Raw genomic sequence first — 26,362 nt, forward strand, 5'->3', positions numbered from 1 at the left:
ATCAAATGCCTTCTGGAAATCCAAGTAAATAATGTCCATCTGATCCCCTCTATCCACTGCACTCATTATATCCTCAAGGGAATGCAGTAAGTTTGTCAAATAGGACCTGCCTTTGCTGAATCCATGATGCATTTGCCTGATGGTCCATTTCTTTCTAGATGCCTCGCTATTTCTTCTTTAGTGATAGCTCCAATCATTTTCCCAACTACAGATGTTAAACTAACTGGCCTATAATTACTTGCCTTTTGCCTACATCCTTCTTTGAACAGTGGTGTGACATTCACTGTCTTCCAGTCCGCTGAGACCTGCCCAGAGTCCAGAGAATTTTGGTAAATTATCACCAAAGCCCCTATTATAACTTCTGCCATTTCATTCAGTATACCAGGGGACTTATCTATCCTTAGGCCCACTAATTTGCTCAGCAGTATCTCTTTAGTGATAGCTATTGTATCGAGGTCCTCACCTCCCATTGCATCCATAACATCTCTCTTTGGCATGTCAGATGTGTCCTCCACTGTGAAGACTGACATGAAATTGTCATTCAAAGCCTCTGCCGTTTCCTCATTATCCTACATCAATTCTGTCTTCTTGTCCTCCAAGGGACCTACATTCACTTTAGCCACCCTTTTCCACTTTATATAATTATAAAAACTTTTACCATCTATTTTTATATTTTGTGCTAGTTTGTTTTCATAATCTAGCTTCCCTTTCTTTATTGCTCATTTAGTGGTTCTTTGTTACTTTTTAAAGTTTTCCCAATCTTCCAGTTTCCCAATACTCTTGGCAACTTTGTATGCATGGACTTCTTGTTTGATGCCTTGTTTTATTTCCTTAATTATGCAAGGCTGGCTCCCCCCACCCTTACTGTCCCTGCTTTTAACTGCAACATAGTTTTATTGAGCACTGGGAAAAGTCTCTTTGAAAGCCTTCCACTGTTCCTCAACTGTCCAACCATATAGCCTGTGTTCCCAGTCTACACGAGCCAAATTCTCCCTCATCCCATAGTAGTCTCCATTGTTTAGGCATAATATACTGGTTTTAGATCAAACTTCTGCACCCTCCATTTGTATGAGAAACTCAATAATACTGTGATCATTCTTTCCACGAGGATCCCTCACGTCAAGATCACTAATTTTACCTGTCTCATTACACAGGACCAGATCTAAGATAGAATGTTCCCTTGTAGGTTCAGTAACTGGTAAGGCCTCACCTGGAGTATTGTGAGCAATTTTGGGTCCAAATCTAAAAAAGACATTGGGGAGGGTTTAGGGGAGGTTCACAAAAATTATTTCAAGATTGAAAGGCTTAAAATACAAGGAACGTTTAATGTCTCTGGGCCTCTACTTACTGGAATTCTGAAGAATGAGGGGTGACCTCATTGAAACCTATTGAATTTCGAAATGCCTCGATAGAGTGGAAGTGGAGAGTATATGGAGAGGTGGAGGAGTCTAAAGCCAGAAGACACTGCCTTAGAATAGAGGGTTGTCCTTTTAGAACAGAGATGAAAAAGGACTTCTTTAGCCAGAGAGCAGTGAATCTGTGGAATTTGTTGCCATTGACAGCTGTCACTGGGTATATTTAAGGCAGAGTTTGATAGACTCTTGATTATTAAGGTCATAAAGGGATACAGGGAAAAGGCAGGAGATTGTGACTGAGAGCAAAAACGGATCAGCCACGATGAAAAAGCAGAGTACACTTGATGGGCCAAATGGCCTAATTCAGCTCGTATATCTTATGGTCTAAGGCCTTTGACCCATCTAGTCTGTGCAAAACCATTAATGTTTAGTTCCATTGAGTTGCACCCAGACCATAGCCCTCCATACCTCTCCCAACCATGTACCTATCGACCTTGGCATTGACAGCACATTCCACACACTCACCACCCTCTGAGTGAAGGAATCCCTCTTCTTGTTTCCCTTAAACATTTCACCTTCCACCCTTAATGCACAGCGTTTAGCTCTAGTCTCACCCAACCTCAGTGGAAAAAGCCTACTTGCATTTACCTTATCTATACCCCTCATAATTTTGTATACCTCTGTCAAATTTCTCTTAAACTTCTATGTTCCAGGGAATAAAGTCCTAACCTATTAAACCTTTCCCCTCTGAATCAGGTCAAGCCCTGGCAACATCCTTGTAAACTTTCTCTGCACTGTTTCAATCTTATCTACATCTTTCTGTAGGTAGGTTACTAAAACTCCACACAATACTCCAAATTAGGCCTCACCAACATCTTATACAATTTCATCCTAACAAAAGGACTAGATAGGGCAGATGTGGAGAGGATTTTTCCTATAGTGGGAGCATTCAGAACTAGAGGGCAGAGCCTCAAGATTGAGGGGCAACTTTTTAGAACAGAGGTAAGGAGGAATTCTTTTAGCCAGACAGAGGTGAATCCGTGAACTGCTCTGCCACAGACTGCGATGGAAGCCAAGTCCACGGATATATTTAAAGCCGAAGTTGATAGTTTCCTGATCAATCAGGGCATCAAAGGATATGGCAAGAAGGCAGGTGTATGGGGTTGAGTGGGATCTGGGATTAGCCATGATGGAATGGCGGAGGGACTCGATCGGCTGAATGGCCTAATCCTGCTCCACTGTCTTATGGTCTTAGGGTGAACCCAACTCCTGTATTCAATATATTGATTAATGAATGGAATTGTGGCAAAAGCTTTCTTCACCTCTCTATCTACCTGTAACACCACTTTCAAGTAGTTATGAATCTGTATTCCCAGATCCCCCTGTTTTACTGCACTCCTCAGTGCCCTCCCGCTCACCATGTAAGACCTACCCTCTCAAAGTGCAACAAGTTACACTTCCCTTCATTAACAAACATGAGAAAATCTGCAGGTGCTGGAATTTCAAAGCAAAACACACAAAATGCTGGAGAAACTCAGTAGGCCAGGCAGCATCTATGGAAAAGAGTAAATGGCTGACGTTTGGGCCAAGACCCTTCATCGGAACTCCAGATGCTTGTGGCAGGTTCCTCCAACATTTTGTGTGCTTTGTCTGCATTAAATTCTATCTGACATTTTCATTCCAGCTGGTCCAGATCCTGTTCCAAGTTTTGATAACCTTCTTCACTATCCACTACATCCTAAATCTTGGAAACTGCAAATTTTCTGATCCAGTTTACCACATTATCTTCCAGATCACTGATAAAGATGACAAAAACAAGGGATCCAACACCGATCCATGTGGCACGTTTCCTGACAGAGAAGCAACCATCTACAATCATTCTCTAGTTTCTTCCATGAAATTCATACCTATTCCAAATTACTAAATCCAATTTACTACCTCACCTTCAATGCCAAGAGACCAAAACTTCTTGACCAACCTCCCATGCGGGTCCTTATCAAGTGTCTTGCTAAAGTCCATGTATACAATATCCACTGCCTTACCTTCGTCAACTTTCCTAGTAATTTCCTTGAAAACTCTATAAAAAGACTTACTATACACAAAGCCATGTTGACTATCCCTAATCAGTCCCTGTCTTTCCAAATACTTATACATCCAGTCCCTTAGAATACCTTCCAATAACTTACCCACAAGTGATGCCAGGCTCACTGGCCTATAGTTTCATGAGTTATTCTTAAATCCTTACATAAACAGCATAACAACATTCAATATCCTCCAATCCTCTATCAGCTCACCTGTGGCTAAAGATGTTTTAAATATCATTGCTAGGGTCCCTGCAAATTCTGCACTAGTCTCACAATGGGTCCATGGGAACTCCTTGACAGGCACTGGAGATTTATCCACTCTAATTTGCCTCAAGACAGCAAATTCTTCCTCTCTGTTACCTATATAGGGTCTACTCTGCTCTCTGCTGCATTGCCTTACATCTATAGACTCTGTTTGTCTCCCGAGTAAATACAAATGTAAAAAGTCCATTCATAACCTCCCCCATCTCTTTCCTCTCCATGCATATTACCTGTCTTATATTCCAGAAGACCAATTTTTCCCTTTGCTATCTTTTTGCTCTTAATCTATCAATAGAAGCCAGAAGGATTCTCCTTCACCTTGTCTGCTACAGCAACCTCATACCTTCTTTTAGCACTCTTGATTTCCTTCTTAAGTGTCCTCTTACATTTTTGTACTCCTTAAATACTTCATTTGTTCCTACTTGCCTTTATCTGTTATGCACCTCCTTTTTTTCCTTAACCAGGACCCGAATATCTCTTGAAAACCAAGGTTCCCTAAACCTGTTATCTTTCCCTTTTATTATGACAGAATATACAAGCTCTGCACTCACAGAATTTCACTTTTGAAGTCATCTTTACCAATCCACACTCACAGGTCATTTCTGATACTGTCAAAATTGGCATTTCTCCAATTTGGAATTTCATCCCAGGGACCAAACCTATCCTTTTCCATAATTATCTTGCAGCTCATGGCAGTATGATCATTAGATGCAAAGTGTCCCTTGATACAAAGTTCTATCACCTGCCCTGTCTCAGTCCCTAAAAGACCATAAGACCATAAGATATAGGAGAAGCATTAGGTCATCTGGCCCATCAAGTCTGCTCTGCCATTCAATCATTTTTTTCTCCTCCTCAACCCCAGGACCTGGTCTTCTCCCCGTAACCTTTGATGCCATGTCCAATCAAGAACCCATCAATCTCTGCCTTAAATACACCTAACAACTTGGCTTCCACTGCTGCATGTGGCAACAAATTCCACAAATTCACCACCCTTTGACCATGCCCTCTTGTCCTTGACTCTCCCAGCATGGGAAACATCCTTTCCACATCTACTCTGTCTAGGCCTTTTAACATTCAAAAGGGTTCAATGAGATTTCCTTCATCCTTCTGAATTCCAGTAAATACAGACCCAGAGCCATCAGATGTTCCTTGTATGATAACCCCTTCACCTTTCATTCCTGGAATCATCCTTGTGAACCTCTTCTGGGCCCTCTCCAATCAAAGGAGATCTATTATCACACTCTGTCTAGTTGGGACTTCTATGTGCTGATTAAGGAAACTTTCCTGAACACAATTGACAAACTGTTTCCCATTCCGTCATTTTACAGTATGTGAGTCCCAGAAAATATGTGGAAATTTAAAATCACCTATTATCACAACTTTATGTTTCCTTGAACAGTCTGTAATCTCTCTACAAATTTGCTCCTCTAAATCCCATGGACTGTTGGGTGGTCTATAATATAATCTCATTAATGTGGCCTTGGCTTTCTTATTTAACAGATCTACCTATAAAGCCACACTAGATAAGCTCTCAAGTCTGCCCTGACAAAGCACTGCCATGACATTTTCCCTGACTTGTAATACCACCACTCCCCCTTTACTCCATCCTGCTCTATCACATCTAAAACAACAGAACCTTGGAACTTTGAGCTGCTAGTCCTGCCCTACCTGCAACCATGTCTCTCTAATGGCTACAATATCATAATTCTACATGCTGATCCAACTGCCTAAGCTCATCTGCCTTTCCTACAATACTCCTTGCATTGAAATATATGCAGCTCCAAACATTAGTTTCACTATGCTTGATCCTTTGATTCCTGTCTTTGTATTTTGCCTTGACAACATCTTTTCCCACAACCACTCTACTATCTACTTTCAGATCAAAACCCTAGAGGTCCTATTCTTTAACTTAGCACCTAACTCTCTGAAATCACTGTGTAAGACCTCATCACCCATGCTACCCATGTCATTAGTACTCATGTGGACCACAACCTAAAAATGCTTGCCCTCCCACTTATGAATGTTGTGTACTCGATCTGAGATGTCACTGGCCCTGGCACCCAGGAGGTAACAAACCATCCAGGAATCTCGTTTTCATTCACAGAACCTCCTTTGGGTTCCTCTTCTGAACAAATTCCCGAACACTGTTGCATGCCTCTTCTCCCCACTTCACTTCTAAGCACAGAGCAGATTCACTAGCTGTTAGACCATAAAAGTAGAAGGCACAGGAGCAGAATTAGGCCTTTCAGCCTATCAAGTCTGCTCCACATTCCATCATGACTGATCCTGGATACCACACAACCCAATAAACCTGCCTTCTTGCCATATCCTTTGAGCCCCAATAAATGAGTAAACAATCAGCTTCCACTTTAAATATACCCACGGACTTGGAGTCCATCTTAACCATCCTTGACAAAATGGTGGCAAAATGTGCTTTTAAAACTCTGCAGAACTTCTGTTGGAAGTACTCCCTCTGCATGGTTAGGCTCCAAGGATTCTGGATTTGCTCTGAATTCCAGTATTTAGACTCAGTGGTGAAGAAACTCCTTCAGCGATTTCCAAAACAGGATGGTTTATGACTTAGAGAGGAGAGGATGTTAGCAGTGTTTCCAAGCTTTTGGTGTCTTTGTACTCCTTGGTAGTAGAGTTCTGGGTTTAGGAGATGATACTGGAGGACTGTATTTTAGATGGTATGCCAATGCTGGAGGAAACAAATATTTAGAACTGTTAATAAGGTGCCAATAAAACAGGCTGTTTAGTTCTAGATGGTGTCAACATTCCTGTGGGTTGTTGGAACTCCACTTATCCAAGAAAATTGAGTTTTTCTATCATCCTCCTGATGTGCCTTGTGAATTAACGAAAACTTTTCAGGAGACAGGCACTTGGTACTTGCGACAGGATACCTGTGGTGATATCATGTGCCATTGCAAGTGAACCAAAACAATATTCAGTTTAAACTTGGTACTGGAGCACAAATAAATGTCCTTGCAGAATCTGAGTTTAAAGCATTAAAGCCAAGACCAAAGTTACATCAGACAAGTATAAAAGTAACTGGATATTCAGTTGCAGACATTCCAGTTAAAGGAACATGTGTGGCAAAAGTATCACACAAAAATATTGAGCACACGCTTTCACTTGAGTCGTGCCAAAGAATATACAGTCAATACTGGGTTTATCTGACTGTGAAAGACTGAATTTGGTGTAAAGAGTATTAGTCCTGGACAGTGACACTGAGTCAGAATACAGTGACTTGATGAGAGAGTGAGAGAGAACAGAACTTGATTCCGATGCAGCAAAAGTAAAAGAAGTCATAAAGAAAAATCCCAGACCCATCCCTTTGTTACTAGCATCTGACAAAGCATTGCCACCAAAACCAAACTTGCCGGTACAGTACAATACGGATCTAAAGCCAAAGAGTGACAAGAATTAGGATCCAATTGAAGAAGAGAAAGCACAAGTGAAGGAATTGAGGTTTTATTGAAATGATGAAGTCTCAGCATAAAAAAGAGATTACACAGTTAATGAATGAATTGCTATTTCTTTGCAAAGACCTCAAGAAAGAGCCAGCTTCAGAGTTTCAGTTAACTGATGCAGACCAGACGACACGTGAAAATAACAATGAAACACTAGCACTGTGTGAACCACTTAGAAAGTCTACTCATGTTTATAAACCCCCAGAGAGACTGATAGAGACATGTTAAATTATGAATTTGTTATGGTTAATGTTGTTAATTGTTTTTCTTTTTAAGGAAAAGAAGACGTGGTGATATCACGTGTCAAGTGTAAGAACGTGATTGGACAGAGTTCTGAGTATGCGCAGAAATCTCAGAAAGATCCAGAATGATCTGGAAGCATGGCGGTGTAAACGTCATTGCTGTTTGCTGTTTGCTGTTAAATAAAAGTTTTAGTTTTGTTCTTCCAGAATATGTTTCTTTATGAGTAAACCACGGTATGTATAAAGAACAAAATAATACCCAATTTTTGACCTAACTTATAACCAGGGTATTTATTCATGCTGGAACAAACCTTGAGTAATCTTTTTGCAGGACACCTCTGTTCCATTCATGGGGACAACCCTGAACATGCACTCACCCACTTTTTTTTCTCCCTTGATAAACTCTCTCTATCTCTCTCTCTCCCTCTCTCTCACTCTCTCTCTCTCTCTCTCTCTCTCTCTCTGAGCAACTTTAGGTCTCGCTCTATATCTTTTCTTTGTGAATGACCATAAAGCCATAAGACATAGGAGCAGATATTTGGCCCATTGAGTCTGTTCCGCTATTTCATCACGGTTGATCCAGTTTCCCTCTCAGGCCCAAACTTCTACCTTCTCCCCACATCCCTTCAAACCCTGACCAATCAAGAATCTATCAAACTCTGTCTTAAATATACATAAAGACTTGGCCTCTGCAGCTGCCTGTGGCAAAGAATTCCACAGATTCACCACTCTCTGGCTATAGAAATTCCTCATCTCTGTTTTAAAAGGACATCCCTCTATTCTGAGGCTTTGTCCTCTGGTCTGAGACTCTCCTACCATAGGAAACATCCACTCCACACTCATGCCATCAAAGCCTTTCACCATTTGATAGCTTTTAATGAGGGCACCTCTCATTCTTCTGAATTCTAGTGAGTACAGGCCCTGATCAATAAAACGCTCTTCACATGACAAGCCATTCAATCCTGGAATCATTTTTGTGAACCTCCTTTGAACCCTCTCCAGTTTCAGCACATCTCTTCAGGACATGAAGGGATATGGGAGTGGGTGGGGGGGAAGGCAGGACATTGAGGCTGAGGGCAAAAATGGATCAGCCATGATGAAATGGCGGAACAGACTTGACGTGCCAACTGGCCTCATACTGCTCCTATATCTCATGGTTTTATCCTTTTTAAGATAGGGGGCCCAAAACTGCTCACAATTCTTCAAGTGAGACCTCAGTAATGCTTCATAAATCCTTAATATTACAACTTTGCTTTTATATTCTAGTCCTCTTAAAATGAATGCTAACATTGCATTTGCCTTCCTCACCACAGATTTATTAGTTTACTTCTCCATCTCAACTTTGTTATGCTTATCTCTAACTGCCATTCTTTTAGGAAATTTGATACATTGGCAACTTAGCCTGTGCCTAATCAGACACTCCCACTGCTCTGCCCATCCTCCCTCAATACAATTTCAAAAATGTCACAGTTTTTCGTTAGATAAAATAGGTAGGTTAGATCTCTGAACCAACACACATCAAAGTTGCTGGTAAACGCAGCAGGCCAGGCAGCATCTGTAGGAAGAGGTGCAGTCGACGTTTCAGGCCGAGACCCTTCGTCAGGACTAACTGAAGGAAGAGTGAGAAAGGGATTTGAAAGTTGGAGGGGGAGGGGCAGATCCAAAATGATAGAGAAGACAGGAGGGGGAGGGATAGAGCCAAGAGCTGGACAGGTGATAGGCAAAAGGGGATACGAGAGGATCATGGGACAGGAGGTCCGGGAAGAAAGACAAGAAGGGGGGGGGACCCAGAGGATGGGCAAGAGGTATATTCAGAGGGACAGAGGGAGAAAAAGGAGAGTGAGAGAAAGAATGTGTGCATAAAAATAAGTAACAGATGGGGTACGAGGGGGAGGTGGGGCATTAGCGGAAGTTAGAGAAGTCGATGTTCATGCCATCAGGTTGGAGGCTACCCAGACGGAATATAAGGTGTTGTTCCTCCAACCTGAGTGTGGCTTCATCTTTACAGTAGAGGAGGCCGTGGATAGACATGTCAGAATGGAAATGGGATGTGGAATTAAAATGTGTGGCCACTGGGAGATCTTGCTTTCTCTGGCGGACAGAGCGTAGATGTTCAACAAAGCGGTCTCCCAGTCTGCGTCAGGTCTCGCCAATATATAAAAGGCCACATCGGGAGCACCGGATGCAGTATATCACCCCAGTCGACTCACAGGTGAAGTGTTGCCTCACCTGGAAGGACTGTTTGGGGCCCTGAATGGTGGTGAGGGAGGAAGTGTAAGGGCATGTGTAGCACTTGTTCCGCTTACACGGATAAGTGCCAGGAGGGAGATCAGTGGGGAGGGATGGGGGGGACGAATGGACAAGGGAGTTGCGTAGGGAGCGATCCCTGTGGAATGCAGAGGAGGGGGGAGGGAAAGATGTGCTTAGTGGTGGGATCCCGTTGGAGGTGGCGGAAGTTACAGAGAATAATATGTTGGACCCGGAGGCTGGTGGGGTGGTAGGTGAGGACCAGGGGAACCCTATTCCTAGTGGGGTGGCGGGAGGATGGAGTGAGAGCAGATGTACGTGAAATGGGGGGGATGCGTTTAAGAGCAGAGTTGATAGTGGAGGAAGGGAAGCCCTTTTCTTTAAAAAAGGAAGACATCTCCCTCGTCCTAGAATGAAAAGCCTCATCCTGAGAGCAGATGCGGCGGAGACGGAGGAATTGCAAGAAGGGGATGGCGTTTTTGCAAGAGACGGTGAGAAGAGGAATAGTCCAGATAGCTGTGAGAGTCAGTAGGTTTATAGTAGACATCAGTGGATAAGCTGTCTCCAGAGACAGAGACAGAAAGATCTAGAAAGCGGAGGGAGGTATCAGAAATGAACCAGGTAAACTTGAGGGCAGAGGTGAAAGTTGGAGTCAAAGTTAATAAAGTCAACGAGTTCTGCATGCGAGCAGGAAGCAGTGCCAATGCAGTCGTCGATGTAGCGAAGGAAAAGTGGGGGACAGATACCAGAATAGGCACGGAACATAAATTGTTCCACAAAGCCAACAAAAAGGCAGGCATAGCTAGGACCCATACAGGTGCCCATAGCTACACCTTTAGTTTGGAGGAAGTGGGCGGAGCCAAAGGAGAAACTATTAAGAGTAAGGACTAATTCCGCTAGACGGAGCAGAGTGGTGGTAGAGGGGAACTGATTAGGTCTGGAATCCAAAAAGAAGCGTAGAGCTTTCAGACCTTCACCAGCAACTTTGATGTGTGTTGCTTGAATTTCCAGCATCTGCAGAATTCCTGTTGTTTGAGGTTAGATCTCTCCCTTTTTTTCGGAAACAGTTATTGTTTACCACTTTGGTGATGTCATTTTACTTGTCACTTATCAGCCTATGCCTGAACTTATCAAGTTGAACTGGATCTCAATAGCAGTACTCAGTCCTTCATTTATTTGAGGTATGACACAGCAGACCCAATTGTTAAAAACATCCCAATATATTTTTCAAGTATGTTATACCTTCCTTTTAATGGTATATTTCAGTCATACCATATAAGTACTCATCCTAAAACAGCCAATGAACAGCAGGACCAGCCTTGACTGAATGAAGAGATGATAAGATTGGATGTAAGAACAGGCTCAGGATGATACATCTCACAATACACAACTAATATCAAAGTTTAGCACATTTTTCTCCTTTAAGTGTTAATTATTACTTTTAAACTCACTTCTGTTGCATTACATTTTAATTGAATTACCACCATTTGAAAAAAGCTGCCATGTAAACAATCTCTACAAATATGATTTATGTCGATGAACCGTTTGTTAAATTGGAAATACATACATTTCATTGACTTGACCGTCCCCAGAGTTGTTGAACGACGCCTGCGTGTGTTTGGCTGTTGACATTTCAGCCCTGCAATAAATGTTTGAAACATTTGCATTATGTGACTGTTATTTGCATCCCTATGAATCCATTATTATTAAATAAAATTCAATTTTACAAACGCAAATGCACACACTAAATATACCCATTTTTACATATGTTTGTTTTTGGGAGAACTGTTCAACCATCTTAACTGGAAATAAATTAGGGAGCTGCAGGGAAAAGAACCTGTAGGAGACAGTGATCACAATATGATTGAGTTCAATTTGAAATTTGATAGGGAGAAAGTAAAGTCTGACATAGCAGTATTTCAGTGGAGCAAAGGAAATTACAGTATAAGAGAGGCGTTAACCAACGCAAATTGGAAGGAAGTGCTGGCAGGGATGACAGCAGAGCAGCAATGGCGTGAGTTTCCAGGAAAAATGTGGAAAAAACGATAGATGTATTCAAAAAACAAAAAAAACTCAAATGGCAAAATAGAACAACCATGGCTGACAAGGGAAGTAAAAGCTAATGTAAAAGCAAAAGAGAAGGCAAAGCAAAAATTCATGGGAAGACAGAGGATTGGGAAGCTTTTAAAAATCTACAGAGAGCAATGAAAAGAATTATTAGAAGGGAAAAGATGAATTATGAAAGCAAACTAGCAAGCAATATCAAAATGGATAGTAAAAGCTTTTTCAAGTATACAGAAAATAAAAGAGAGATGAAAATTGATAATGGACCACTGGAAAATGAGGCCAGAGAAATAATAACAGGGGTCAAAGAGATGGCAGCTGAACTAAATGAGTATTTTGCATCAGTCTTCTCTGTGGAAGACATGAGCAGTGTGCCAGATATTGAAGGGTGTGAGGGAACAGAAGTGAGTGCAGTTACTATTACCAGGGAAAAGGTGCTCAAATAGCTGAAAGGCCTAAGGGTGCATGCCACCCAGGCCAGATGAACTGCAGCCTAGGGTTCTGAAAGAGGTAGCGGTAGAGATTGTGAAGGCATTGGTAATGATCTTCCAAAAATCATTGGACTCTGGCATGGTGCCAGAGGACTGGAAAATTGAAAATGTCACTCCACACATTAAGAAAGGAGAAAGGCAGCAGAAAGGAAATTATAGATCAGCTAGCCTGACCACAGTGGTTGAGAAGATGTTGGAGTCAATGGTTAAGGATGAGGTAATGGAGTACTTGGTGACACAGGACAAGATAGGACAAAGTTAGCTTGGTTTACTTAAGGGAATATCTTCCCTGACGAACCTGTTGGAATTCTTTGAGGAGATTACAAGTAGGATAGATAAAGAAAATGCAGTGGATGTTGTATATTTGGATTTCCAGAAAACCTTTAACAAGGTGTTGCACATGAGGCTGCTTACCAGGTTAAGAGCTTGCAGTATTACAGGAGTGTTACTAACGTGTTTAGAGCATTGGCTAACTAGTAGGAGGCAGAGAGTGGGAATAAAACAATTATTTTCTGGTTGGCTGCCAGTGACTAGTAGTGTTCCGTTGGGGTCAGTGCAAGGACTGGTTCTTTTTATGCTGTATATCAATGATTTAGTTGCTGGAATAGATGGCTTTGTTGCCAAGTTTTCAGATGATACAAAGATTCGTGGAGGGGCAGCTAATGCTGAGAAAAGAGGTAGGCTGCAGAAGGACCTGGACAGATTAGGAGAATGATCAACAGAGTGGCAAATGAAATACAACATTGGAAAAGATACGCAGGGTATTTATTGCCTATGAAATAAATGTGCAAACTATTTTCTAAATGGGGAGAAAATCCAAAAATCTGAGATAAAAAGGGACTTGGGAGTCCTTGTGCAGAATACCCTAAAGGTTAACTTATAGGTTGAGTCGGGCTTGAGGAAGGCAAAGGCAATGTTAGCATTCATTTCAAGAGGTCTAGAATACAAGAGCAGAGGTATGATGCTGAGACATTATAAGGCATTGATGAGGCCTCACCTTGAGTATAGTGAACTGTTTTGGGCTCCTCATCTAAGAAAAGATGTGCTGGCATTGGAGAGGATTCAGAGGATGTTCACAAGGATGACTCCAGGAATGAAAGGGTTATCATATGAGGAACATTTGATAGCTCTGAGTCTGTACTTGCTGGAATTTGGAAGGATGAGGGGGGATCTCATTACAATCTTTTGAATGTTGAAAGACTTAGACCGAGTAGATGTGGAAAGGATTTTTCCCATGGTGGAGGATCTAGGACAAGAAGGCACAACCTCAGGATAGAGGAGCGTCCAGTTAAAGCAAAGATGTGGAGAAATTTCTTTAACCAGAAAGTGATGAATTTGTGGAATTTGTTACCACAATTGGGTATGGAGATCACATCATTGTGTGTATTTAAAGCAGAGATTGATAGGTTCTTGATTGGACACAGTACCAAAGGTTATGGGGAGAAGGCCAAGGAGTGGGTCTGAGGAGGGGAAAAAGGATCAGCCATGATTAAATGGTGGAGCAGACTCGATGGGCCAAATGGCCTAATTCTGTTCCTATGTCTTATGTCTTATGCTCTAAACTGGTCATGATCAAATGATTTTTTTTTTAAAAAGCTTAAGTGGCCAAATGCACCATTCCTGAGGAATAAAATCAAAATCTAGGGTTGAGGGACAATCTACACTTAGGTTCTTGATGCACTATTGAGGATTAATAAAGATTGGTGTAGAACTAGATTCTTTTTCCCCAGTACCTTTAGATGGATCAGAATGTATTTAAATTAGCTCTTTTTACTTGGAGTACTGTGTCCTGTTCTGGTCGCCTCACTATAGGAAGGATGTGGAAGCATCGGTAAGGGTACAGAGGAGATTTACCAAGATGCTGCCTGGTTTAGAGAGTATGGATTATGATCAGAGATTAAGGGAGCTAGGGCTTTACTCTTTTGAGAGAAGGAGGATGAGAGGAGACATGATAGAGGTGTACAAGATAATAAGAGGAATAGATAGAGTGGATAGCCAGCGCCTCCTCCCCAGGGCACCACTGCTCAATACAAGAGGACATGGTTTTAAGGTAAGGGGTGGAAAGTTCAAGGGGGATATTAGAGGAAGGTTTTTTACTCAGAGAGTGGTTGGTGTGTGGAATGCACTGCCTGAGTCAGTGGTGGAGGCAGATACACTAGTGAAGTTTAAGAGACTACTAGACAGGTATATGGAGGAACTTAAGGTGGGGGTTTATATGGGAGGCAGGGTTTAAAGGTCAGCACAACATTGTGGGCCGAAGGGCCTGCACTGTGCTGTACTATTCTATGTTCTATGTTCTATGTTTATACAATTGACTCATGTCCTAATTTACCTCTGGGTGCCAAATTTGTAATAACCACCATTCCAAATCATTCCAAACACCCCTTTACCAGCTTCATGAAATTAATAATGATTGAGAAAGAAAGGAAGCCAATTACTATATCAGGCCCGCTTTGAGGCAACTATTTATATGTCCCTGTAATGGTTTTAAATTATTAATAATTTATTGAACTTTTGAGGGGGGGGATTAATAATCAGACTGAAATAGAAGGGCATGATGGAACTTCGGTAAATTGGATTATTATTGTAACATGTACCAGGGTATAGTTAAAAACTTTGGTTCAAATGCCATCTATATACAGCATTTTTTCACATCAGTACCTGGTGTTAGGACAAGGTAAAAATCATGACAGAATGCAGAATAAAGTATAACAGCATAAGTAGGCAATAATCTGAAGACTATACATAAAAGAATGTCACTACTTATTTTTAGGTCACTGAATCTAGATTTAAAAGAATAGAATGATTATGATAATATATGGATCTGTAGAGAGCAGTTTGCAACAAGTTGCCACCCTAATTGAACTGGTAAATCTATGTCTTAACTAAACGAAGTATGGATTACATACTGATCTAATGACTTCATTTCACTGCCTTTGGAAAGGGATTTATGAAACAAATGCTCAGTGTGAGTGAATAATACATTGCATTAATGGTTAGGCTGGCCAAAATAAACAAAGGGCTCAATTAACAATTGTAAATCTGTCAAAAGCAAATTAGATAAATAAGCTATACTTTCAATGTCTGAATGGAATTCACAAGCCTATGACATTTAAAAATAGATACTCAAGAGATAATTATGCAGCTCATGTAAATTTAATATAATCATATACACAGGAGATTCTGCACATGCTGGAAATGCAGAGTAACACACACACACTTTTGAGAAACTCAGCAGGTTAGGTATAATTTGTGGAAAAGAATAAAGAATCAATGTTTTGGGCCAGGACACTTCATCAGGATTCTTCATCTGGAACAGGACTTATTATGATCAATTAGGATATCAATTTCAGCTAGGTAGCTGAAAAGTGAGGGCAGAGCTGAAATGGTTCAGTTCAGCAGGACAAGTGAAAAGCAAATGGTTTAATTGGTGAGAGATTGCAGACCTCTCAATATATTTACCCCATTATCCAAATCTTGAATGGACCGCTCGCACACTAAGTCCACCTCATCATAGCCCTTGTTCTTTGTCTGTTCACCTGCATTGCACTATCTCTGTATCTATAGCACCATATTCTGCATTATGGTTTCCCTTTTTACTGTCTCAAAGTACTAGTGTATGGAATGATATGCTTCAATTGCATGCAAACAGAAGTTTTTCACTATTTCTCAGTACAGATACCAATAACAAATCAATTGTATGAATGGCATAGATAAAGCTTCACTGGTAGCCAAAGAGGGCATGATGTGTCATATGCTTTTGAAAAATGTTTTTACATTTATTTGATTTTAAAACTGTTTGGTGAGCATTTCTTTAATGACATTAATAGTATCAACAATCTGCATTTATAAGGCCCAAAACAGCAATAATATTGCAGATACATGACTAAATACTTGGCCAAGGTTGGTTTGAAGAATCACCTTAAGGGGGGAATCTGTAGAATGCAACATCATGACAGCAGAGAGTGCAGCCAGCAGTGGGGAAGCAGTTCAAAGCAGGGCTGCTCTAGAGACCAGAACTGAACCAAAATGTTTTAGTGGAAAGTAAAGATGGGAGAGCTATGAGATAAAGGAAGGATGAGGCATTGAAGAATAAGGAAACAAGAACGAGAATTTTCACATTAGCAGCACATCATATTCTGCCTGGGCAGCCTCCAATCTGATGGCATAAACATCGATTTCTCTAACCCCACAATTTCTCTCCCATTCCCCTTCTCTCTTTTTCCATCTTCCATTCTGGTTCCTCTCGCATATTCTTCACTTCATCTGTACCTCCTCCTTTCATTTCTTCCATGGTTTACTGTCCTCTCCAATCAGATTCCTCCTTCTTCAGCCCCTTAGCTCTTCTATCTATCATCTCCCAACTTCTTAGTTCATATTGCTCCCCCGTGCACTAACCTTCCTGCTTACTTGTTTCCATCTATCAGCTATCAGCTTGTACACCTTCTGGACAATCCCTGAGCTCTACCTTCTTATTTTTTTTCCGCACTCTTCTGATGAAGGATCTCAGGCTGAAACATCAACTTTTTATTCCCCTCCACAGATGCCTCCTGACTCTTTGAGTTCCTCCAGCATTTTGTCTGCAATTTCCAACATTTGCAGACTCTCCTGAATTAGTATGTGTTATTTAATCAAGAGCTAGCTTAGGTTAGCATAAGGCTTAGTTTGAAGGACATGAACAACAGAGCACAGGTTGAAGGGAAGGAAAACAAGGGAGACCAATCAGGAGTCCATTCAAATAGGGAAGTCTTAATGTAACAAAGACAGAACTAAAAGTTTCAGCAGCTGGTGGGCTGAGACAGTGCCAGAATCGAACGATATTATAACACTAACAAAAGGCGATATTGGTGGCCATCCATATGGACATATGATCTAAGATAATATGACATCATGGTTGCAGACACTCATTATCAGGGATTTGTCTGGGAAATTGATTGATTCAATTGATGGAAAACAACATATGAAAGTGATCAATGACAATTGCAAAACAACTGAATTGACAGATCCAATCTCCTACTCATGTAGTGCTGAACATTGGACAAACTTTGTGGGCCGAAGGGCCTGTTTTATGCTGTAGGTTTTCTATGTTTCTATGATTTTTCTAAATACATTTGACAATTTATAGATATATAAAGAGTGTGGCAAGAGAAAACTGCTATTATCAATATCTATGGGGACTAGGAATATTTTCACTTACATTACTAAGGGGCAGTTGCTGAATCAGAAATGGGACCTAAAGGTGGATAATTAGGAGTCATCATGGGTAACAATTACAGGCTATTATCTTATATCTTTACCTGCATGATCTCTAAAGAAGTACCTATCATAAACATAAAATCAGCATTAACACAACATTCACTTAAATAAAACATTAATTTAAAAATGAGTTCCAGAAACCAGCACCTGTTCTTGTTTTAGTCTTGACGTTAGTGCTCGCTACAAAGGCTAATCCTGCATCTGAGAAAACACCGAGGAAATCTTTACCACTTCCAGGAGTGCAACCAATATCATTCTTCTCCACCACATTCCAGACCTGTAATAAAATAAACATACACAAAAGCACACTAATGAAGTGGGAAACACAATGAAGTAAACTAAATTCAGTTAGTAGATATGCATGATCTGTTTCTTTTAGAGTAATGACATACCCCCCTTAGCACTACTTATTGATCTGTTGTCTGCACATGCAAAGCTGTTTATGCATTTCTCTCCCTCAGCCTTTCCCTATATACCTCAAGAAGGTGGAACTGTATTGTACCACGAACAACGTGGAGGAGGTAAAGAAAGCCCCTGCACTTCTTAGCTTAATAGGTGCAAGGATGTACAGTGTCTTACGCAACTTAGTAACCCCTGAAAAATCAGCAAGCAAAATGTTTGACAAAATTGTTAAAATTTTACAAAGTCACTTGAGCCCTAAACCGCTGGCAATAGGTGAGAGATTTAGATTTTACAAAAGGAACCAGCCAAAAGATTAAAACATTTCTGAATACCTTGCATAACTGCGTAAACCTTTCCAGTACTGTGACTTTAGAGATGGATTTCCTGTTGCATTAAGGGATAGGTTTGTATGTGGCAGGCATAGTCAAAGCACTCAAATGAGGCTACTGGACGAAAGACACCTAATCTTAGCACGGGCACTGACCATTGCAATATCATTAGAGAACTACAGAAAAAGAGATTAGAATGTGAAATGCACAAAATGTCCCAGAATAGTGCAAGAAGTTGAAGTTGTTATCGATGTGGCACATCCTCCTCTGATGCAAATGTTGATTTAAAGAAAAAGTCTGCAGAAAATGTCACAGGCAAGGTCACATAGAGAGAATATGCCATGCAGACAAAAAGCACAACTGAGTGAAAAGTCTCATGCACAAAACTAAGGAAATGCATAAAGTTACCAAATGTAAAACACAGTCAGTCAACATAAAGTCTGACAAAAGTGAACTGTCATGCCTAGAACTGCCTAGCATTACTGAAGCAGATCACAAACTCATCTGCATCATGATAGATGTGCCTGGTGTAGAACTGAAAATGGAGCTGGATACAGGGTCAGCTTTGTCTATCATTCCAGAGGCTGACTACAACAGATTGTTCTCTAAGATATCATTAGAGAAGGCTGCAGTGATGCTAAAGACTTCCATGGGTGAAAAAATGTCTCCCAAAGGCAAACTGAAGGCAAATGTGATGTATGGAGACCAAACACAGCAGTTAGACCATTATGTATTGAAAAGTGGAGGGCTAGCACTTTTCAGATGTGAATGGTTGAGGAAAATCCAACTAGACTGGCACTCAGTCAAAGCTCTCAGTGTGACATCAACAAGGAACAGCAGCCCAAATGTTAGCACTAACCAAAGGCTGTCACAGCTGCTTAGTGCTAGTGAGAAGGTGTTTGAGAAGGGAATAGATAAACAGATCAAAGACTTGGACAAAAGCTGTTAGGGATGCCAAAAAGTTCAAAATGCATCCCCACAGGCACCGTTACACCCATGGGAGTGGCCATCTTCACTATGGCAGAGAGTGCATATTGACTTTGCTGGGCCATTCACTCCATGTTTCTGATTGCTGTGGATGCTCCTTTGAAGTGATCGAAGGTCATACCAATGAAGTCAACCACATCAGCAAAGACTGTCTCTGCTCTGAGAACTATCTTTGCCAGAAATGGCTTACCTGAACAAATTGCGAGTGACAACATCAGAAGAACTCTGACTGTTCATAAAGAAAAATGGTATCAGACATTTCAAGTCAGCTCCTCGCCACCTAGCAGTGAATGGGTTAGTTGAAAGGTTTTTCCAAACCTTTGAGAAGTCCATTAAAGCTATGGACAAGGAGGACATTCCTACACAGCACAAGCTGGACAACTTCTTTTTTGTGTGGTGGAACTCTGTTCACACGATGACAAGTCAAACACCTGCAATGTTGTTCATGAACAGCGATCTTGCACAGAACTTCTGAAACCAGATCTACGGTGAGGAGTGCAGAATAAACAGTTCAACTAGTTGCCAAGTAAATCAGCATGGAGCTTCGATATTGACAAGACATCCCAGTGTGTGATTATCGCAAAGACAAGTGGACACCCGGTAGGATAGCTACAAGAACTGGACCACTGATGTACACAGTGGATGTTGGAGATCGAACATGGAGACATCATGTGGACCAGATACTGGATGCTCAACCAAAGAACACACCCGAGTTGACCACATCCAACATGATGACCATGTTACAGTCTCTGGACTTGTATCTCAGTAATGATGTACTGAAAGCAACCTGAGACTGGAAACTGAGAATGTTGTCTTAGACAAGACACCAACCAAGCCTGATGCCACTCCACAGGTCCAGAGGCACCATCCGGAAAGAAACAGAGTGCCACCCAAAAGAATGAATCTTCAGAACTGTGAAGTTAGTTATGGACTGTTATTGTGAAAGTATGTTTATTTGGAATAAAATGGCTTTATGAAAGGGAAAGTGAATATTTTGTACATAAACAACAGGAATTCTGCAGATGCTGGAAATTCAAGCAACACACATCAAAGTTGCTGGTGAACGCAGCAGGCCAGGCAGCATCTCTAGGAAGGGGTACAGTGGACGTTTCAGGCCGAGATCCTTCGTCAGGACTAACTGAAGGAAGAGTTAGTAAGAGATTTGAAAGTGGGAGGGGAAGGGGGAGATCCAAAATGATAGGAGAAGACAAGAGGGGGAGGGATGGAGCCAAGAGCTGGACAGGTGATTGGCAAAGGGGATATGAGAGGATCATGGGACAGGAGGTCCGGGGAGAAAGACAAGGGGTGGGGGAACCCAGAGGATGGGCAAGGGGTATAGTCAGAGGGACAGAGGGAGAAAAAGGAGAGAGAGAGAAAGAATGTGTGTATATAAATAAATAACGGATGGGGTACGAGGGGGAGGTGGGGCATTAGCGGAAGTTAGAGAAGTCAATGTTCATGCCATCAGGTTGGAGGCTACCCAGACGGAATATAAGGTGTTGTTCCTCCAACCTGAGTGTGGCTTCATCTTTACAGTAGAGGAGGCCGTGGATAGACATGTCAGAATGGGAATGGGATGTGGAATTAAAATTCCACATCCCATTCCCAGTGGCCACACATTTTAATTCCACATCCCATTCCCATTCTGACATGTCTATCCACGGCCTCCTCTACTGTAAAGATGAAGCCACACTCAGGTTGAAGGAACAACACCTTATATTCTGTCTGGGTAGCTTCAAGAGAGTGAATTTGTTGGATGCCTACAAGATGGCTTTTTAGAGCAGTTTGTCGTTGAGCCTACTAGGGGATCAGCTATACTGGATTGGGTGTTATGTAATGAACTGGAGGTGATTAAGCTTAAGATAAAGGAATCCTTAGGAGACAGTGATCACAGTATGATTGAGTTCAGCTTGAAACTTAAGGAAGTAGTCTGACGCAACAGTATTTCAGTGGAGTAAAGGAAATTACAGTGGTATGAGAGAGAGTCAGTCAAGGTAATTTGGAAGGAGAAGCTGGCAGAGATGACAGCAGAGCAGAAGTGCCTTGAGTTTCTGTGGAAAATGAGAAAAGTGCAGGATATATGTATTCCAAAAACACGGAAACACTGAAATGGCAAAATAGTACAACCATGGCTGACAAGAGAAGTCAAAACTAATGTAAAGGCAAAAGAGAGGGCGTATAACAAAACAAAAATTAGAGGGAAGATAGAGGACTAGGATGTTTTTAAAAATCTACAGAAAGCAACTAAAAGAATCATTAGGAATGAAGAGATGAAATATGAAAACAAGCTAGCAAAAATATCAAGTTGGAGAGAAAAAACTTTTTCCAAGTATATAAAACTAAAAGGCAGAGGAGAGTGGATATAGGACCACTAGAAAATGAGGCCAGAGAAATAATAATGGGGGACAAGGAGATGGCAGGTGAACTAAATGAGCACCTTGTATCAGTTTTCACTGTGGCCAATACCAGCAGTGTAGCATCCTAGGGGTTGAATGGTGTGAGGGAAGAGAAGTGAGTGCAGTTACAATTACAAGGGAAATCCAAAAATCTGAGCTACAAAGGGACTTGGAGTCCGTGTGTAGAATACCTAAATGTTAACTTGCAGGATGAGTCGGTGGTGAGGAAGGCAAATGCAATGTTAGCATTCATTTCCATATAAGAGCAGGGATGAGATGCTGAAGTTTATAAGGGACTGGTGAGGCCTCAGCTTGAGTATTGTGTACAGTTTTGGGCTCCCTGTCTAAGAAAAGATATGCTGGCATTGGAGAGGGTCCATAGGAGGTTCACAAGGATGATTCTGGGAATGAAGGGGTTATCATATGAGAAACATTTGATGGCTCTGGGTCTGCACTCGCTGGAATTTAGAAGGATAGGGGTGGGGATAATCTCATGGAAACCTTTCGAATGTTGAAAGGCCTAGACAGAGTAGATGTGGGAGGGATGTTTCCCATGGTGGAAGAGTCTAGGACAAGAGGACACAGCCTCAGGATAGAGGGGCACCCTTTCAAAACAGAGATGCAAAGAAATTTCTTTAGCCGAAGAATGGTGAATTTGTGGAATTTGTTACCACAAGCAGCTGTGGAGGCCAAGTCGTTGGGTGTACTTGAGGAGGAGATTGATTGGCCACGGCATCAAAGGTTATGGGGAGAAGACTGGGAAGTGGGGGTGAAGAAGGGAGAAAAAAAGGATCAGCCATGATGAAATGGCGGAGCAGACTCGATGGGCCAAATGGCCTCATTCTGCTCCTTTATTTTATGGCCTTATGGACGCTAGATGAGAATCCAATCAGAACAGGAATTCAACACGCAAGCACACACTGAACTAAGGTAGAGCATGTTCTCTTTAAACGTCCAAATTCTGCTGCCAAGACATGGTCGTCAACTCGCGGAACTGGCCTGAAGCTTTAACGCTGCATAACTCTGCATAAATCCACAATAGAGCTTGTCTTCTGCCGAGCGAACACTGGGGAGGCAGTATGGACTCCATCCTCGACATCAGGATCTCCAGAGGAACACACTGACTCCAACGGCTCTCTCTCCTGGCAGCTGTGAACAAGTGATACCGTGGCCTGAGGCCTAGTTCTTGCTATGACCAAGGCCATGCAGCTCCTCCGCCATCTGCCCCTGACCACCGCCAAGAAGTCAGTGAATTGAATTTGTGGCATTTCATGTTAACAATGTCCAAAACGGTCTTGTGCTCACAGGAAATCAACCAAGACAGTCACCTGCTGTTAGACTGTACACCTTCTTTGCTTCAGGCAGCAGCATGATGCGCAGCTCCTTCATTTTCTCCATCAACAAGCAACTGACTGATGTGGTAGAGCTACAGTACCTTAAGTTCTCAATGTATAGTAGGATCTTGGGATCATTAAAAAATAGATTTAAATAGGACAGCAGTACCTTTTGTTGAACCCATAGAAGCCGCTGTGACCGAACACACCACCATCTGACCGGAAGATAACAATCACATTACCGAGCTGTTGAGTTAGTGATCTTGCTTGGGCTGATAAAAAATCCAGCTAAGGGTTCAAAGCCTACAAGAACACCTTAAAATCTAAAACTAACTAATTAAGTAAGACGGACATAAAAGATATCATTGAGCACTGGTGACCATAAAACAAATGGATTGCTGTGTTAAAGACCAGAAGAACACACAAAAGGAGATGAAGTAGATCATTCAGAACTATGCTTTTCCTGAGGATTACAGCTGACTACCTACTGTAGCACCATTTCCGAGCTTATTTCCCATATGATTTAATATCCAGGAGCCTATACATCTGTTTTGAATGAATAACACAGCCCTCCAGGCGAAGAATTCAAAGATTCACCACTCACTGAGCGCAGAACATTTTTCATTCAGCCTTCCTTTGTTCATTCAGGAACTAGATCAATCACAAGTAATTCTTTTGAAGACCCTGACCTGGAGTTACACTCTGACTTTGGCTCTTTGCATGAATGGGACACTCTCAGGGCCTCACGACCGGCCGCTTTTTGATATACCAAGGACACGGCCTGGAAAACTAGTGTGCCTTCAGGGTGCTGGATTTTCATGGCTCTGGAGACTGGCTGATTCAAGGCTGGTGCCCCCGGCTAAAGCGTCGCGGGAGAACACGTAACATCAAGTGCAACGGGTTAGCTGCCTTGGACTGTGTGTCCAGAGACTCTCTGGGCGCAGAGCTCAGAAAAGCAACGCAACAGACTTTTAACATCATAAATCAGCAAGTTGTTTGTTATGCCTCCCCTCTTGCTGTGAAACGGGTAAACCTCTTTTTCCTGTGAGAGAGAGCCTGTATGTTGTATGTCAAATTACCGGGTGAACGAGTGGTCTTTGGGTACTGCAGGTCTGTGTCGTTATTAATGCTTTGCTGCACGCTTGAGTGCTCGGTGGAGGATGCCGATGGTTTTTTGCTGGTGGGGGAGTGGGTCATTGCCTTGCTGTTGCTTGTGCATGGGAGGGGGAGTTGCGGGGGGGCTTTGGGGTTCTAACATTTAACTGTCATTCATTCTTTGGGGTATTCCTCTGTTTTCATGGATGTTTGCAAAGAAAGAGAATTTCAGGATGTATATTGTATACATTTCTCTGACATTAAATGTACCTACTGAAATTTATTGTGAGCAACATTCTTTGAAACAAGTTGTTGGAAACTCAAATGATAAGTGTTTTCTTGTAGGCCTATCAAGCGTAATTTCTAGATAGAAACATTTAGAAAATGACTCACCTTGCTCTGTGTTATTTTATTCTTCTTACTCAGTGAAAACACTGCTTTATCCACAGCAACAAGTCCAACCTTTGCACCAGGGTCACCTGTTATTTTCAATGTGAACCCATCTCCAGGTTTGTATAATTTCTTGTCGTCATTTGGATTTGCACTAGAAACCTTCAGCTAGGATAAAATGTCACAAATAATAGGTTATGGCTGAAACAATAGTTTCTGTTGACAGTCAGCAAATTTAGTAGGCTCTGCCTATTAAAATTACATCCCTAGAAATTGTGATCAGGGCAACATGACAATTTAAAAATTCTGACTTCTAAGCCCTTCCCAAACTCACAGCAATATGAATTGCATAGATTTTCTTTATCAAACTCCTGTTATTTTCAATTGTCCACTTGGGATTGCTGGTGTCCAGGAGCTACAGTTTCAGTTTTGTCAAACAGCTTGTTGCATTTACAAATTCTCACCAACGGCAGTTAGGGAAGCCAAATATGTCATTATTAATAAATGGACTGACATGATTGAGAAGTTAATGTGGCATAAACCTTTCATTTTGAAATATTCACTAGGTGTCAGTCAACATGAATGCAATAAACTTAGTTTATTGCTGATAATTTTGCTAGCAATAATTATAGCATTCACAATTCATTTGCATCCCTCATTATTAATTGAAACATACTCAGAGTATTTTTGTTCAAGACTAATCTGTAATTATCTTACATTTTCATCAGTTCCAGTGACTTTCCATCAAGCACATCTCAGAATGTTAATTTTAGACCAAATCTGATGGATCACGATGGAAGCCAATACTTTTATTGCTTTATGTGAAAGTGGACGCATTGAGACTGAGGTGGGTTGGGAGTCCGGAGTCCAATTTTTTCTTTGTATGTCAGTAGAAAAGTCCACAACAGAGTGAGAAATCTCACACACTGAACAGAATGTGTGCAGATAGTGAAATGAGTCAGTGCAAGTTCTTCTTAGTTAGCACACATCACCACAACTTGCAAGATTATATAATTTATCAAAATAACAAAAAAATCTTTTGTTAATGTACATGCGTTGTTGGCTGCAGAATCAGTTAATAGGGCATCTTAAGGTATCGATGACTTGCAGAGTCACTTGTGACTAAATAACCTAATCCAAGATTTACATGATCTAAGCCATTTATTGCAAATTTATTAGTCCAGTTTGAGTAGTTTGAATGATACGTGCTTTATACAGGCCCTTTTAACTTTTAACAGTTAGTACCAATATAATCTTTATTATAGTAACAGAACTTACCAGATAATATTATACACAGGAAGGCGTGATGGTGAATTAGTTTTGGGAAGCATACATTACATACATGCAACGGCACTCAAGTGGTGCTTCTGGTGTACCCACAACTGCGTCTTTGCATCTGAATAACAGTGTGCAAAGCAAGGACATATTCTGTCCTTGTCAAACAGTGATTCCCCATTCTACTGTAAGGTCAAACATTTCTGCTAGCATGACTGAGAAGAGATCTAAAGCAAAGAAAGAGCCTTGCTTGACCTCATTTACACAGGAATTGGGTCTGATTTGGACTTTCTCATGAGAATCATGGCTTATGTTATAAACCTTATTCCCAAATAATGTTTGTGAGACCCGACTACAGACTGAGCCTTATTCATACACTATCCCTGTCACAGAAAATAAGATACTTACTGTTCCCATGCATGTGTCCCTCACATCAATCCACACAGAATCGGCAACAAATTCCACTGCTGACCCCTTTACAAGATAGTAGTAAACTACCAGTCGGAAGGATGGAATTAAATTTGGCTTGATTGGAATTTGCATGGTCACCATGACTTGTTTCGGCAACCTGTTTTCTCTCCCAGTGTGAACAATCTTCCCTTTGTTAATCAACTGACAAAAGAGATTTCAAAAAAATTAATTAAGACAAATGTAAATTTATTGAACAAAAGTCTGAAATGA

The 26,362-nt window shown here is 41.3% G+C and overlaps 1 protein-coding gene across 1 annotated transcript in view; it reads right to left on the reverse strand.

Moving 5' to 3' along the window:
- The window catches only part of LOC140191280 (complement C3-like), a 215,486-nt gene that overhangs the window by 117,262 nt on the left and 71,862 nt on the right, over nt 1-26,362 (reverse strand). Inside the window, exons 13-16 of the mRNA XM_072248549.1 lie at nt 26,090-26,293; nt 24,410-24,574; nt 17,621-17,750; nt 11,230-11,301 (exon numbers count right to left, since the gene is read on the reverse strand). Of these exons, the coding sequence (XP_072104650.1) occupies nt 11,230-11,301; nt 17,621-17,750; nt 24,410-24,574; nt 26,090-26,293 (571 nt within the window). The remainder of the gene's footprint in view (nt 1-11,229; nt 11,302-17,620; nt 17,751-24,409; nt 24,575-26,089; nt 26,294-26,362) is intronic.

This window comes from Mobula birostris, chromosome 32, assembly GCF_030028105.1.
Source record: "Mobula birostris isolate sMobBir1 chromosome 32, sMobBir1.hap1, whole genome shotgun sequence".
In the NCBI taxonomy this organism is placed as follows: domain Eukaryota; kingdom Metazoa; phylum Chordata; class Chondrichthyes; order Myliobatiformes; family Myliobatidae; genus Mobula; species Mobula birostris.